The following is a 16,808-nucleotide window of genomic DNA, read 5'->3' on the forward strand; positions in this document are numbered from 1 at the left end:
TACTGATTTTCCATAACACAAGTGCTTTAGCTACTTACATTGGGATCAGGGTAATGTATGTGATGTTGTCCAATATTTATTTATTTAAAGTCAAACAATCCTAATTAGTTACCCCATTCAAATAATAAACTACAGCGTATTGTTTTTGACATGTAATATTTCTTTCTTTGAAGTCAGTTGATTAGAAATATTTTTAGAAGAGATATTTGATAAATAAAACACTATTTGTCATTAACAAATATTTTTTATTTAAACTTGAAAGCCATACAAAATGTACTTAACGTCAATATATTTTATTTATTAAGAATACATTAAATCGATTACTCATTATGCTTTTAATATTAAATAAAAAAGCTGATGTAAAATTAAGAAATCAGTTAAATAAAATTTTATATCGTAAAACAATTATTTTCTTTAAATAAATATAATTTTTGGCAATAGAATTTGGCGTAAAATACTATGTGATTAAATCTGACTAGAAATTATTATTACACTAATATTAATCGTTTCAAATATCGATTTTAAAATCGATTTTCATAGCACAGTACAGTCAGTAAAGATTATGTATTGTATATATTAATTAAATGAGAAAAAAAAAATAACTTAAACACTAGCTTCGAATTCTATTTTTAAATTTTTAGTAATCAAAACTGAAAATTTTAGCGAAAGTCACTAACAAAAAAAGTTATCAATCGAATAATAAATGCTTGCAAATCGTTTTATATCGTTAATTAATTTTAATTAATAATCGTTACAAATATGAGTAATTTTTCGTCATAGCATTACAAAGATTAACTGTACTTATATACTGTATTTTTGGATTCTATTCTATCTATATCTTTGATTATTTATATGTTTATCAAGTCTATGAAAGCGTAAAACGTAGCGTTTGAGTATACGCACACAAGTAAAGACGTATGACAAATCTCAAGCGTAGCTTTCACGCACACTAAGACAGCGAAGTTGAGTCGTTTTCGTTCTTTTATAGTGCGATTGTATTGATATAAATAATCTAAGAATATTATGTAGATTCGATTTTTGAAATTAAAAATCCTACGTAAATTACTTAAGAAAATTTACAAAATAGATAAAACAGTGAAAATGATTCGGGACATATGAATGAAGAGAGATGAAATATAAACAAAATTGAACGACGTTGTAATTTTTTTTTTAATCTTACAGTCGAAAGACTTAATTTTTGCGCATTAAAATTTACATGTTTTATTATTTATTTATTTTTTAATAATTGACATTTTTTCATGCGAGGTCAATGACGAGGTTATTTACATACTTGTATATTATAATATACTCGATTTATCTTTTAGTTTTTGTTCGTCGATGTTGATTTCTTCAGGAAATCTGAAAAAAAATTAATACGAAACTGTCAAAATGTCAATGTGCTTACGTGCTCGATTGATAGATACTTTTTTTTATGGAATAGGTTGGCGGACGAGCATATGGGCCACCTGATGGTAAGTGGTCAACATGACCCATAGACAATGACGCTGTAAGAAATATTAACTATTCCTTACATCGTCTATGCGACACCAACCTTGGGAACTAAGATGCTATGTCCCTTGTGCCTGTAGTTACATGGATTGGCATTACTAAGCTTCAACTAACTTATAATAAGTCTTTATTATATCAACAAAGTGTCTTATTTAAATACTTTAAAATTATAAGTGAAGATTGATATTTTAAATAAATTGTTATTTTTAAATTTTAAATGTGAAGATTTTTTCAATATGAATTAGTATACATCGCTTCGCCAGATAAAAAATGGCTTAACTATTTAGACTCAAATTACCATTTAACAATAATTGATCCAAAATTAATTTAAAATTCTTAAAATATGGTTTTCGTAACTCAGTATTGAGTTACACTAATTAATATTCAATGATTAAGTTAATATAAGCTTTGCTCAGGATATATATGTATGTAGTTGGATAATATATTAAAAAAGTTACGAATTTTAGAATAATTTTCGTTAAAATATATCCATCAGAGGCTCTAGTTTCGAAACTCTTAAAATAAATGCTTTTCAGTTCATGCATTTTAAATTCGGCTTTCATAGCCAACTTTCAATCTAAACTTTGCACGAGTGTGTAAATACATTTTAACTAACAAAATGATGGTTTTAAATTATTGTTAACGTATAATCCTTTATCACTGATACTTAAAAGAAATAAAATATTTGAATTAAGAATATAATATCAAGAGATTCTGGCGTTTGATTTTTTTTTATTTTTGAATTTTTTGGCAGAATTAGGAAGCAATAAACAGTGTTTCAATGCCCTAATGCTGAGCTTAGCTTGATCTTTTTTCCTTTAGGGGATACACATATGACAAGAAGTTATACGTTAATTACAGATTTCCTAGCGATAAGAATTAAACAAAATAAATAATTGAAGTCTATTCAATATAGAAGTATTACACTTTCTTATTGATGGTCAATTGAAACAGCATCATACATACTAGATGTAATATAGTTTAATTATAAAATATTTTACCTTTAAAAAACCTGTACACGGTGGTTCTCTCGATCGCATACGATTATGTTGCCACCAGACATGACAGCGATACCCTCCAGGCCCTTGAACTCTCCATCCCCAGACCCCCAAGACCCGAAAGCCCTGAGGAAGGTTCCATCAGGATGGAAGATTTGGATCCTGTTGTTACCGGAGTCAGCGACGACGATGTAACCTTGGTCGTCAACGGCAACACCCCTGGTAATGATAAAGTTTACGATTAATATTTAAAAGAAATAACACCAGTCTTTCATAAAGACTTTTTTGTTATTGGCATGAATAACATCGCATGTTATTTTTACGTCCAATTAATCTTCAAATATTTAAAAATGTCGTATATGCAATATGACGTTACAGCACCGAAAATGAGCTATTCCTTTTTAAAATTAATTACAAGCAAGATATCTCTTCAAGTATCAAAATATATTGATATATCGAAAGATTTTAAATATTTCAATGAATATTATTTCAGTGCTCAACGTTGAAAACTTCACCGTTTACAGTGTAGTAAAGACGACAATATCGTCCGGTCGTAAAACTAAAGTTGAACTATTAAAGATACTCGGTAACTGGATCACGTTTTGGGGTCACGCTGTCATACTATTTTCACGTAAGAAGTTGGTCAAGGTGTCCGTTATAAAATTAAAACAATGTTTGCCTTTACGACTCTTTCATATAACATAAAAATCGATTTCATCTTCAAATCATGCTCTAGACGAATATAATGTGATTACTTATTGATTGTGATGAATAAATTTGCGACTTATAAACTTAAATAATCGATTTAAAAAAATAACACAACCAAAAACAACACATCATAAATCGAAGAGTATATTTGATTATGTTTTTCGTGCGAGTGTCACGCCTCTTCTTAGCGATGGAGTTTGAAGGCATAACCCGTTTGAAATCATAAAAATGCTCTATATTCAAGTTAATCCTGTAACACGACAACTCAAAAGATTACAAGTTCTTTTCAATGTTTGTGTTACACTACCACTACCTACTACTACTATTTTTGAAACGTCACGATACAGTATTGAGTTAAGCTCCCACCGTTTATACAGAAAATCATACTTATTTTTGTTTAAATTTATATTAATTTTCCAATAAAAAAAGTCCGTACATTTTTTTATTTATTTTAACTTTTAGATCATATATGTATAATCTATAAGCTAGTAGATATTGTCGACCTTAATATTGGTTAGGAATCGAATGGGAAAAGTCTTGGTATACTAAATTATACTCCTGCCAATTTTATTTGTAAAATCATTTGAATGGTGAAATATATGTTTAAAGTTCACGCTATCGAAAGATCTACCAATTGAAGTTAACAAAACATGAAAAACAATTTGAGGTTTTGTTAACTTCAATTCTACAATATAAATCTATAACGAAGAACAAGACCAATTTAGCACCGTCTTCAAATTATTATGGGTAACTTGATGTAAAATAATTTATTGGAAATCTTAAACCATTTCAAAGCTCTATACAAATCACGAATTTCTAAATTCAAATTCAAATTATCTAGTAGATAAATTTTAAAGATCACATTGAACCATGATATCTTAGAAATTCCAACTAATCTTGTCCATAATTAATTTAGACAAGGCATTGTGAACGGTATGTAAAACAAAGGATATTAATATCGATTACTCGTTAGCAAGATACCAATCAAGGGATAGTTTACAAGGTACCTCGCAAACTATAATCCTATTACGTTCCCTTACGATCCTCTTTAAGAACTCTTCACTGTTTGTTTAATCAGACCGGTTTCTAGTGTTGTGATAAGTATTTGATAGATATTTATGACATTTATCAGGTCGTTATTATTATATCGTTCGATCTTTGAATATACGAAAGGTTATTTATCGCTTGGAGATAGTGAATTTGAATATAGAATTTCATTATATTATGGCTCGAAATTATAACTACTGTTCTGTTTACTGTTAATTGAATATATATTTGATTCAGACCAACTAACCTTGGGAACTTAAATTGTCCATCTTCAGAGCCTTCTTCACCAAATGAAGATAGAACCCTTCCATTAACATCGAAGACTTGGATCCTGTGATTATTGGAGTCTGATACCAGCACGCGGTTAGTGCTGGATACCGCTATATAATGAGGATGTTCCAGTTGTCCAAGTTTTGATCCGAAGCTTCCGAATTTACCCACAAACGTACCATCGGATTGGAATACCTAGTTGAGAGAATGTATTTTAATTAGACAATATGTGCTATTACTTTTAAGTCTAAGTCTGTTAAATGAGTAATTTATGGATATTAAAAAATATTATTTTGCATTACTCTCATCTTGAAAAATAATCTAATAAACTGCAAAGATAACCTATAAACCTTTAAGTAGGAAAAGGTTTTCATTCCAGTAGAAGAAAACCCAATTTCATTATCCAATTAGGAGACCTTCTCTTTTTCAATTTTTCGTAAAATGTTTCAAAAATTTGGAATTAATTTTAAAAGCTTAAATTAAAGGCTTGGGAACTTAATTTGCATTTAATATTTTGTATCTGCTTGTTCATTACAGGTCTCTTTGTAAATGTTCGACAATCAATAGCATAAAAAAATTACATATTTAAACTTACCTGTACTCTATGGTTTTCCTTGTCACACACGTATATAAATCCGAGGGCGTCTGTGGTAATTCCCCATGGGTAGTTGAATTTTCCATCACCGGTGCCCTGGCTGCCGAAGGATCTTAGGAAGCGACCGGCGGGATCAAATACCTGATGACAAAAATTGTAATTGGTGAAATTTCGTTAAACCGATAACAAAATACAAAACAATCGTTTCAAACTTTTACTTGTTCCAATAAAACTTTTAGAAAGTATGAATTTATTGGAAAAGGGTTAAATACGACGGTCATGTTTCTGTCTATTGTGGTTTACAAATTTTCTTTGTGATGAAACGAATAAAATTGTATTTTGAATTTCTCGTGAAGTATTGCGTAAAGTTTCATTTGAAAATTGGGCGTGTGGTCGGAAATCATTTGCGCTGAAAGAGATTATTTTTAAATTAAAATCGGAAGCATCTTCATCACAAATATACGAACGAAGCCTCTAGTAAGCATTTCGCAAATGTTCTTCTTAGTGAATGCGCGAATGTACTGTTTACTGATTTCACTGACCTTACAAATATATATAATATAACTTAAATTATGGTGTATTTTATTTTAGAAACTTTGTTAGAAAATTGTTAGGTAGGTGTTAGCTTGATGTGGGTGGTAGATTCACTTAATTATTAATTGACAATTCAAAAGTGCTTGTAAAAGCCCACTTGTATTAACTTTATTTTTATTTAGATTTTTAAATTTTGTTATAATAATTTAATTATTTTATTGTATATATGTTCTTTTTCGTTTACTTTTCGTTGATTGAATTTGAAATATTATTTATTGTTTGATATGAAATATTCAATGCTATTAAACCTATTCACATTTTGTAATATCCATCCCAGCTTCGATCGGGTAGAATAAGTCTACATAAAACATTAACATTATTTATAATAGGCGACATTTCCATACAAAATCATAATTTATTACATAACAGAAGACAAAACGCAAAACCTTCTTGATCAATCAATTGTTTCTTGTTAAAAGCCATATAATAATCCATCCAGCAGTTTTATAACGTCCAGAACGAGATCATATGAGCTATGAAGGATTGATTATTAAATATATAAAAGGTCGTATATACTCTTTTAAATTCAACAATGTTTATCAGAAATATATAAATTCTATTTTTATTTCAACTCAAATGACAGCAAATCAATGATTGAATTCGATACCATTCCTTTGTGCTGAACACCAAAATTTTCTCGCTTAAAAATAGTGTCACGTACGTAACATCGTTAGTGCGTGTCTGGTTAATTAGTCGGTTTGAAAACACTTGTTATCAATCGGGAATGTCAATTAATTTCAATTACTGAATCGAATACAAAGGGCCCTTTTGAAATGAATATTCTGACATGTGATCAATTCGTATGTGGTAAGCGAATTCAGTAAGCATATCGTTATGTAAATTGATACAAATAAGAACAGCCTGTATATTTCCCACTGCTGGGCTAAGGCCTCCTCTCCCTTTGAAGGAAGGAAGATATTCCATCACGCTGTTCCAATGCGGTTTGGCGGAATACAAATGTGGCAGAATTTCTATGAAATTAGACACGTGCAGGTTTAATCACGATGTTTTATCACCGCCAAGGTCGAGATGAATTGTAAATACAAATTAAGCACATTAATATTCAGTGGTGCTTGCCTGGGTTTGAACCGGCGATCATCGGTTAAAATGCACGTGTTCTAACCACTGGACCATCTCGGCTCAAAAATTGATACACTTTATGTTTTTTATGCGAGGATAACACTTGTGAGAAATATCAACAATAAAGAGATTCACGTGGTCGTCGCACAGGTGTAGACGTAGCTTTTCAGACGATTTAACGTCGTGGACGCTTACGCTTCGTTTGATTGAACATTTGTGTTTGATCCTTTATTGTGTACAGGTAAAATTCTAACTTAAATTTTCTTACATTGTTAGATATGAAACCTTTTTTGAAATACGAACGATTTTATAAATGTTTAGCTGTTACCTATTTACGTAAGACAGATTTTTTTTATGTTATAGGTTGGCGGACGAGCATATGGGCCGCCTGATGGTAAGTGGTGACCATCACCCATAGACAATGACGCTGTAAGAAATATTACCTATTCCTTGTTCGTCAATGTGCCACCAACCTTGAGAGCTAAGATGTTATGTCCCTTGTGCCTGTAGTTACACTGGCTCACTCACCCTTCAAACTGGAACACAACGATACTGAGTACTGTTGTTTGGCGGAAGGATAACTGATGAGTGGGTGGTACCTACCCAGACGGGCTATCACAAAGCCCTACCACCAAGTAAAGATTCGGTAAAAAAGGCAGTTGCCCAGTCCAGCACATTTATATTACACTTAGCTTAACTAGCTGCATCGCGTGGTATATAAAATAAAAGTATAGCTTTTTTTAATCATGAAGAAGTCTAGTTTCTCAATATAATCAACCAGCTGTCCAAGCGTTAATACTGCTAAGTAATTAACATCCAATACCAAGATACTTTTCTATACACTTATTAAAATGATCAAGATTTTTCCTAAGATTATTATAATTAAGAATAATGTTTATAATGGTATATTGAAACGAATTGAAGTACACGTAGAGAATAAACAAATTCACATGATACGATACTCTCAGTTAATATCTACGACGCTATATAGTACTGGACACGAAATAGCTCCTAAGACGACCTTAGTATATTATTTGATACTCGAAAACCCAAGCCGGGATTTCGGGAAACCGGGTAAAATCAGATACAATATATAAAAATTAACAAATGCGGTATTTTATTTATTAACAATCTATTGTGGATGAGTTTGATTGATACCATTGACTTCAGTTTAGTTTGTAATTATTATTTTGAGCAAAATGAACGTACCCGTAAACGTCAAACATGGCCGCCCGTGAAACTTCATTTTATTGAATTTTATGGATTAAATATCAAATAATCTCGATTATGTGATTTTTGTGGTTATATGTTAATTACTAAAAATATTATTTTTTAAAGATCTATAATCGAGGATAGGTTTCCATCGGAAACACGCACTAATTAATATAGATTATAATATTTAAAATGATTGTTTGTCCAAATACCTCATTGCATATATTTATATTTATATTTATATTTATATTTATATTTATATTTATATTTATATTTATATTTATATTTATATTTATATTTATATTTATATTTATATTTATATTTATATTTATATTTATATTTATATTTATATTTATATTTATATTTATATTTATATTTATATTTATATTTATATTTATATTTATATTTATATTTATATTTATATTTACATTTATATCCGTATATATGCGTGTGTGAACGTTACGTCATATGCCTGTATATATATTTATTCTTACTGAGTACTTAAGTAAGGATTGCTTTTGTAACAATAACACGCGACTTTGTGAATCCTTAGAGATTGTATACTTCATAATTCTCTTATTTAAGTATTCTATTATAATTGTTTAATACAAATTGTTAAGTGAGAAAAGGATTATTGAAGAATAAAGGTGATGATTACATTCCAGCCCAAGAGAATACTGTTGATGATATTTATGATAAGCTATTTCATGAAGATAAAGCTAATTTGACCTTTATTTTAAAATTTATTATATTCATCTGCCATGGGAATTTGATGTTGTTAATTATTATTAATTATATATTCATTATTCAATTGTTTTCTCGAGACAAAGAGCTTCGTAGTTATTATTATTATAGTTAAATATTATACTATAATCTATTATAACAAAATATAAATATTAACAGCTGCGTCATAATGTATTCATAACAATAAAATGTATTACTAAAGTTATTAATTGCGGGATATTTACCATATTTTTTATTTTTATTCAGTGGAGCTCGATATTCCGACATTATCTACGAATGTCTTGTTCACGAGACTGAAGTTTGCGGGTAGATGTTGATAATGTTAGAAGTGTCCATATCGGACTACCTCCTTTCTCGTACGTTTGCTGCGTAAACACCGGTCACCACTACTATTGTCACTTTCACCCCTACCATTGTCACTAGTTATATCTATTTTATGTATACTCGAAACTCGATCTCGTGTTTTGCAGACGAAACTCACCGTATCGATTCGCGAATTCTTTATTTTATTTTGTAAGGGTTCAAATAATTTTATTATTGGATTCCCCGCAATTATTAATAACCATGTTAATTTAAAATCTTAAATAAAATGTATGTTATATTTATGTGGTGGTGCCTTGCAAAATTCCTTCTTAGTGGTAGCAATACTTAGTGTAGCTGCATTCCTCTATGAAAGTAAGAATGTGTGACACCAGACGTGAAGAATGAAATCCTTTCCAAATCGCAAGGTTGTTGTTTATGATGATGTTGTCGCTAGTTTATGAGGGTTATTTTTTCTTACAATACATTTTTTTATGGACCATTTGGGTTGTTCACCACTTACGATCAGGTCTCCATTTGACTTTTAGCTTTTAGGAAATAAATACAAGGGAACGGTTGAATAAACGATTTTTTCATTACGACGAGATAATTCGATAACAGCCTTGATATATATCATGAATTTATTTTTGTTTCTAGCTGTACTTTTATTTTCTCTCTTTCTTCTTAGTTTAAATGCAATACTATCTGAGAAATATACATGTATGTGTATTTATAGTATTCTATCAAAATTTTCAAAGTCTACGCGTATAAACCAAAGCTCGCTATTTCGGTAAGTGTTAATATAACTGTCAAGAACCTCACGCATAAAGTTTTGACATTGCAGATGACAGTTTGACAGCTCCTCAAAGTTTCATACATGGGTAGTTTCGGGAAAAGGAAAAATAAACTTCTTCACTAAACATCCAATTATATATTAGAATATGTAATCGAAAAGATAATTTTGATATTGAATATTGAATATCTTCATATAAGAAATTCCTACAAGATTTGCTTTAAAAAAAATTGGACTAGATTTATAACATTGATCCTACGTCAATTTCTTATACGATCATGTTATAAAAATATTTGTAAAAGAAATTTTAAAGCTTTATAGTAGTTTAATATAAAATCTAACTCTACTCTCAAACCACCATTTATTTAAGCTTACATATGAATTGCTGGATGAATTATGAATTATTATTAATAAACTGTTAGTGATACTACTATTATGTTCCGTATATTTATGGGTATATCCCAATATTATCATTGAATAAAAGTAAAGTAACAGCCTGTAAATTTCCCACTGCTGGGATAAGGCCTCCTCTTCCATTAAGGAGAGGTTTGGGAACATATTCCACCACACTGTTCCAATGCGATATAACTAAATATTAATCAACAAACATAGTACGTTATCTAATTTACCTGTATGCGATGGTTATATCGATCAGCAATGATATACTGTCCGATACGGTTTACGGCTACGCCTGCTAGACAGTCGAACTCTCCCTCACCGCTCCCGTATTGACCAAATTCCTTCACGAATATTCCGTTGGAATCGAACACCTGGATAAAAAACATCAAATCATTTATAAAAAATTATGTAAATTCGTTACGTAAACAACATACAAAGAAATTCGTTTTGATATTTGACTGGAATTCAGTAATTCCTAATGAATATTATATAAAATCATAAAGGCATTAAATCATTTGACAATAATTTTCACAATTCGTTAGCTTAATTCAACTATGATTTTCAATCGAAAATATAGGTCCTTCAATAGTAAATTTTAGCAAAGTTGCGTCCAATCATATGCTTATTGCTTTGCTAGAGCATAAAACGTTTGGCAAATGCAAATATGAATTTATGATAATGTTTCGAATTCTACTATTTTGCCAACACGCGCTTACAGCCGAGTGGTCTATTTCCGTAATTTTATAGGAAGGTAAATATTGCAACAGACTTCACTGCTGAAATGAAAGTCGACACATTGACTTTGCAAGTAATTAAAGAAACGAAATACCTCACAAAAAAAATATGGAAATTATAATTTATTGTATTATACCTGTACTCTGTGGTTTGATGAATCAGCCACGACCATTATGTTGTCGGGACCAACAGCGATGCCACGAGGCCAAGTAAAATAACCGGGTTCGCTCCCCCGACTCCCCACACTGAATTGTAAACGGCGTTTCTGCAGATACTGGCTCCTAGGGGAGGAACCTGCTGCTGCGAAACCTGTGACAAATTATCATGTTGAAATAAAGTTCAAATCAGTCTGGCAAACCATGAATCAGAAGCCGCAAACCTATTTACACGCCACTCGTTATTCTAACCTGCTACCGCTGCTGTAGCCGCCGTAGGGGAGATGGGGGAGCCTGCCGCGTTTTTTGAATCGTCATCAGAACTGGCAAGCTCGTTAGCTGAGCGTAAGGGCAACCCGAGAGACAAGCGACGGGATGCGCTCGAAGATGTACTGCCCGAATCGCGATCTTTGCCGCGCGAGCCATACTTGTTTTTCAAGTATCTCGCCCAAGAACTTAAGGCCGCTCCGTCCTTTTCGCCGGTTACCGGACGTTCAGGAGAGCTTTCTCTCGATTTGAGCGCATGAGAAGATCGGCTACGAGACAGCTCCGAACCACCGGTACCGGAGCCGTATCGAGCCGCAAGGTAAGCTGAAGGGGACGCGGTGGTAGGGGATACAGGGTCATCTTGGTCATCATCGTCACCCGCACCGAAACCTGTGTGACTGCTCTTGCTTCTTGCAAGGCGGTTACGTCTTTCTTTTAGAGCAAGATACCTTGACCGAGCAGTAGGATATTTTGAATCATCATCCAAAGAGGATGTCATTTCGTCATCCTTTGGTTTACTACCATAGCGACTGTAAGATGAACCACTGGCACCATATCGAGGAGCGGGCTCCTCTTCTGTTTGCGAGGTTTGTCGAGTACGGTAACGAGACTGAGTCGGTGAATCTTTATTTTTGTTATCATTTGCGTCATTTCGAGCATTATTGCTTCTTGCTAGGAGCGGCCCTATATCACTGCGAGCCATCGCCTGACTCTCGGGCTTCCTTTGTGGAGCAGGCTCCTCTTCACTCTCCTCTGATGAATCAGTTTCCTCTTCGGAGCTCGTGTCGGAGTCTTCATGGGCCGGCTCGGCGGGCGCCGGGGCAGGTGTTGGTCGTTGGGATCCAATAAAACGACTTTGCACCCGTTGTGCGCCGCCAGTTGTTCCATTTGTCGTCACCGGTGTTGTTCTCTCATTGCCTGCGGACAAAAAACGTGTGGTCGGTTTTGGTGGCAGCCCATCATTGCTATATTTTGCTTTCAATTCTGCGATCGATAGTATCGCACCTGTGTGTTTGACCGCCGAGCCGGAACTTTCTGTCGATGCACTTGATTCAGTGCTAGGCGCACGGGCTGCTGGACGATGTGCTGAAGATGTATCGGATGCTGACGGCCTCCTTACAGCGGTAGGTTTTGGTGTTGGAGCTGTATTCTTGCGCTGATTTCTTTGCAGGGATCCAACAGATTCATCGGACTCACCATCACTGGACGCCTGAGAAATATACTGAAATTCGGTATTGACACCAAAAACGTAGTCTAGTCTGATATATTTTGTCGTTTTGTTTGTGTTTATGTGTAAATGAATTGTCATGGAGTGTTTTAATGGAATGCCCTAGTTAGTTGTCGCGTTTTCCGTGTTAGTATCGATGATTAAATTGCTACTTTAATTTCTTGTTTTAATCACTCCCTCTCATCTTCCCAACTCACCTCACGGGCTGGAGTTGGTGGTTTACGACTAATTGAGCTCCTTTCTTCTTCAACGGGTCTTTGAGGAGTACGATCAGGTTCTTGAGATGAAGCTGCGCCCTTGTTTTGTCTTTTCAGACGGGATATTTCGTCATCTTCACTCTGCTGTCTAGCTGGTGGAGGTGGACGGCTTCGAGGTTGAGGTGTTGGTTGTACTGGTTTCGGTGGTGGGGGAGGTTCCTTTTTTTCTTTTTTTTTACCGCTATCTACATCTAAAATTCTTTGCATTACCCGAGGACAATCACTCAGTCTGAATATACCACTAAGTGGACCACGGGTCGCATCTTCGGTATCAGCGACCTTTTCCTTTTCTTTTTCTTTTTGTTCAGCTTTCACTGCGCGAGTTGATGTTTCAGTATCAGAATCATTATCTGTTTGATGACTCCTTACGAAACGAGAACGAAATCTTCGTGATGGTCTGTGTTCAGATTCGTAGCCACTGTAATCATCTGTCACTCCATAATCTCGTGTGTGTTTTTCTGGAGGTGGAGGACGGCGTTCACCGAACTTACGCCCTCCTAGAATCGGTTCATCATTCTCTGTATATCCTTTACTTTCTTCTTGCTGTCTAAATTGTGATGCTAATCTGTGATCACTCTTTGATCTTGTTAAGCCTTGACTTTGTTGTAACCCAGTAGAGTAAGCATTTGGATGAGTGATATTAAGTTCTCCGTAACTAGCAACATGCATTACAAGCTGATTAGGATCATGAGTCATTACAAAACGTATCCTGCGATTATAATCACCAGCTTCATAATCGAAGTTTCTGAGAAACTCCACTGTTTTTAAGAATATTTCTTTGGTATCGACTAATTCTGTATCTTCCCATTCAACGTCATCGTTCATATATTTATCAGCGAGATCACAATTGCTTTGAATATTGCTTAATTCTAACTCTAAATTATCTTTAAGATGAGTCAAGTTTCTAAGTTCAGTAGCTAAATAACGATCAACTTCATTTCGTAAGAAATCAGTTCGGTCTTTTAGAGCTTTCGCAAGTCTCTTGTGAATTTCGTCTACTTCCCCAGCCACTGCACCACAGTTCGTTTGCAAATTAGCTGTGTTTCGTTCTACCACAGCTAAAATATCTTGAAGCCTATTTACACCTCGACGTATTTGATTATTAATTCTTGCGATTTCTCTGCGAAGGACTTCCATATGAGCAGACTTGCAGTCTTCGCAAACTTTTTTATCGCAGTGAGCGCAAGGTGCACAGTATGCTTTTTCTGAGCAAACGTTGCACCTTTCCATAACTTGCCCGGCCGTGGGATCTGGAAGTTCCCCGGCAATTTGGGCGTGCAGCTCCAAAAATCTCTGCAAGGTGACATTTGTGGGGAATCCTTGTACCCCCTGATAAGGGATACGATGTTCTGCACGACATTCTGGACATTTAACCTGTAAAATAATGAAAATAGATCTTAAGTGACTGTAAGATGTTACCGATTTTGTAACTTGCATTTACATTTGTTTATTAAAACATCTGGGTGTAATATTTTTATGAAAGGTTAGCAGTTTATGGTACCTGTCGCCGGACATAGTCGACAAGGCCGTCCATACATGGTTCCATACAGAAACTGTGCTGACATGGTAGCAGCTTTGGGTTTCTGTACCGGTCCAAGCAAACACAGCACGTCAGCAGTGATTCAAACTGCTCCATTTTTGCTTAACCCCTCACTATATATCTGTAAATAATGAAATTATTGTTGTATAAGGTTTCTGGTTTATTAAGATCGTATTCTTAGAAAAATATCTTTATAGATTCACACTTCTTCAGATCATTTTATAATAAATAAGTAATTAAAATGCAGCAGCCAGATGAGACATTGTGGGGCTAAGGCTTGCTCTCTGTTTCATAGAGAGATTCTTTCACCAGGGATTTGCTATGCAGTTTAGTGATTTAATAATAAAATATTATATTATTCTAACTAAAACTTAGCTCATTATTTCTTTCTCATATTTTTCTGAAGTGCATTAGATAGAAAAAGTAAATAGGTCAGTGGATACTTTAATAAGATTCGAAACCGATCAAAGAATATCATTGACTTTCTGAAATATTTCGTCTTGAAACTCGTGTACGATATTTATACAGTAACAAGAATTATCAACGATCATTTACAATGTTATTTTAGCTCTTTATACGGTCTTTAAGACTTAATTTAGCTTGCAATTTTTCTAATTTCATGCTTTATTTTATCAAACCCATATAAATAAATAATATTGGGCTCCATTGAGTACATTACTCTGATCTCAATGTAAGTGGCTAAAGCACTTGTGTTATGTATGGAAAATCAGAAGTAACGACGGTATCACAAACATCCAGACCCAAGACAACAGGAAACTAATGAACTTTTTTACATCGACTCAGAGTGGCATACCCACGAAAACCAGTGTACACACTACTCGACCATGGATGTCGACAATATATACATTAGGTACATATTCCATCACAAGTTTTATAGCAAACAGTGAAATACCAATTCTAATTTTGGCGTTTGCGCGATATTCGAAGATCCGGCACCATTTAAAAATAGCACGTCTGCCGTTTCACACGGCTCCCATTTACATGTTAGTTGCAATACTCGATTCAATTTGTGTGGGTAGTTCTTTTGATAACGAAATTCTACGTATTAAGTGAAATATTTTCTGTATTTTTACGCGTAGCTGTTGATTTATAAGCAAAGCGTGTTTTGATTCGAACGTAATGTGCAAATTTAGATTCTTCGTCAATGAAAGTTTGTGAAGATTTGAAATATTACAATTTCTGGCAAATATATTATCTGCTATCTGACTTATGGTGATCACATTATTCATTTTACATATTTAAGTTGCAACTAAAATACAGCTGAGATAATTAATTTAAATACTAATTTATAACATTTAATTTTAATTTGTATATTATTTGGGCTATACACATTTTATTTCAATAAGCATTTGCGGGATATGTAATACAAATAAATCTGAGCCAAGATTATGAAACAATGTTTATTAAATATATATTTAATAAATATATATTTATAAAATATATTTATTAAATAATGTTTATTAAATATATATTTTAATATTATAAATGTGATAGTATATCATCATGCATGAACGCGTGCATCTTAACCGATGATTGCGGGTTCAAACCCAGGCAAGCACCGCTGTTTCATGTGCTTAATTTGTCTTTATAATTCATCTCGTGCTTAGCGGTGAAGGAAAACATCTTGAGGAAACCTGCATGTGACAAATTTCATAGAAATTCTGCCACATGTGATTCCACCAACTCGCATTGGAACAGCGTGGTGGAATATGTTCCAAAACCTTCTCTTCAAAGGGAGAGGAGGCCTTTAGCCCAGCAGTGGGAATTTACAGGCTGTTGTTGTTGTTGTAATTTTTGCCCAACACATGTCCAATACAATCTTTTAAATATATTATCTCAAATAGACATATAAACGGTGGTTAATTTAAATCGTTGAAAGCCATGAAAAACTGACACATTTCCGTAAATATTTATGAAGCATGACAGACCTATGATATAATGACCTCATTGGGATACGTCATTTGGCTCAAATTTTAATGAGTCACGACTTACGTAAATGAAAGGAAAATTAGGCGTACGCATGCTGTGAAAAGAAAAGTCACATGTTGAACAATTGTTACCTTGTCTAAATAAGAATACTACTCGAAATGAGAAAAAGTTCAGCGGTTGCGATGATTCTGACTGAAGTTAATACGTCATTTCACACTTCCATAACAGTGAGCAAGGGTTGTACAAGTGGATAAACACTCGTTTCAATCGTGTCATGAAGATATTCTTGGGAAGATATTATATGTGCGTGAGGAGGAATGGAATTGAGCTGAATGAAAACGTGATCTGATAACTAACACGTGTAAGCTCTGTAGTTTATAATGACCCTTACAAATTGATGACCTTGGACTCTCGTCTTCAACGGGTT

General features: G+C 33.5%; 1 protein-coding gene across 4 annotated transcripts in view; it reads right to left on the reverse strand.

Moving 5' to 3' along the window:
* Positions 1 to 224: 224 nt before the first annotated feature.
* Positions 225 to 16,808, reverse strand: part of LOC124534091 (RING finger protein nhl-1) — a 121,868-nt gene continuing 105,284 nt past the window's right edge. For 3 of the 4 annotated variants that reach the window (XM_047109758.1, XM_047109759.1, XM_047109760.1), the window contains 9 exons: positions 14,393 to 14,552; positions 12,832 to 14,265; positions 11,392 to 12,616; positions 11,121 to 11,293; positions 10,480 to 10,620; positions 5,128 to 5,268; positions 4,510 to 4,727; positions 2,511 to 2,726; positions 225 to 1,359 (listed from right to left, as the gene is read on the reverse strand). In XM_047109758.1, coding sequence (XP_046965714.1) covers positions 2,513 to 2,726; positions 4,510 to 4,727; positions 5,128 to 5,268; positions 10,480 to 10,620; positions 11,121 to 11,293; positions 11,392 to 12,616; positions 12,832 to 14,265; positions 14,393 to 14,527 — 3,681 coding nt within the window. In that variant the 5' untranslated portion in view covers positions 14,528 to 14,552 and the 3' untranslated portion in view covers positions 225 to 1,359; positions 2,511 to 2,512. The remainder of the gene's footprint in view (positions 1,360 to 2,510; positions 2,727 to 4,509; positions 4,728 to 5,127; positions 5,269 to 10,479; positions 10,621 to 11,120; positions 11,294 to 11,391; positions 12,617 to 12,831; positions 14,266 to 14,392; positions 14,553 to 16,808) is intronic. The other variant, XM_047109761.1, reaches the window with a different exon arrangement.

This window comes from Vanessa cardui, chromosome 12 (genome assembly GCF_905220365.1).
Source record: "Vanessa cardui chromosome 12, ilVanCard2.1, whole genome shotgun sequence".
NCBI lineage: Eukaryota > Metazoa > Arthropoda > Insecta > Lepidoptera > Nymphalidae > Vanessa > Vanessa cardui.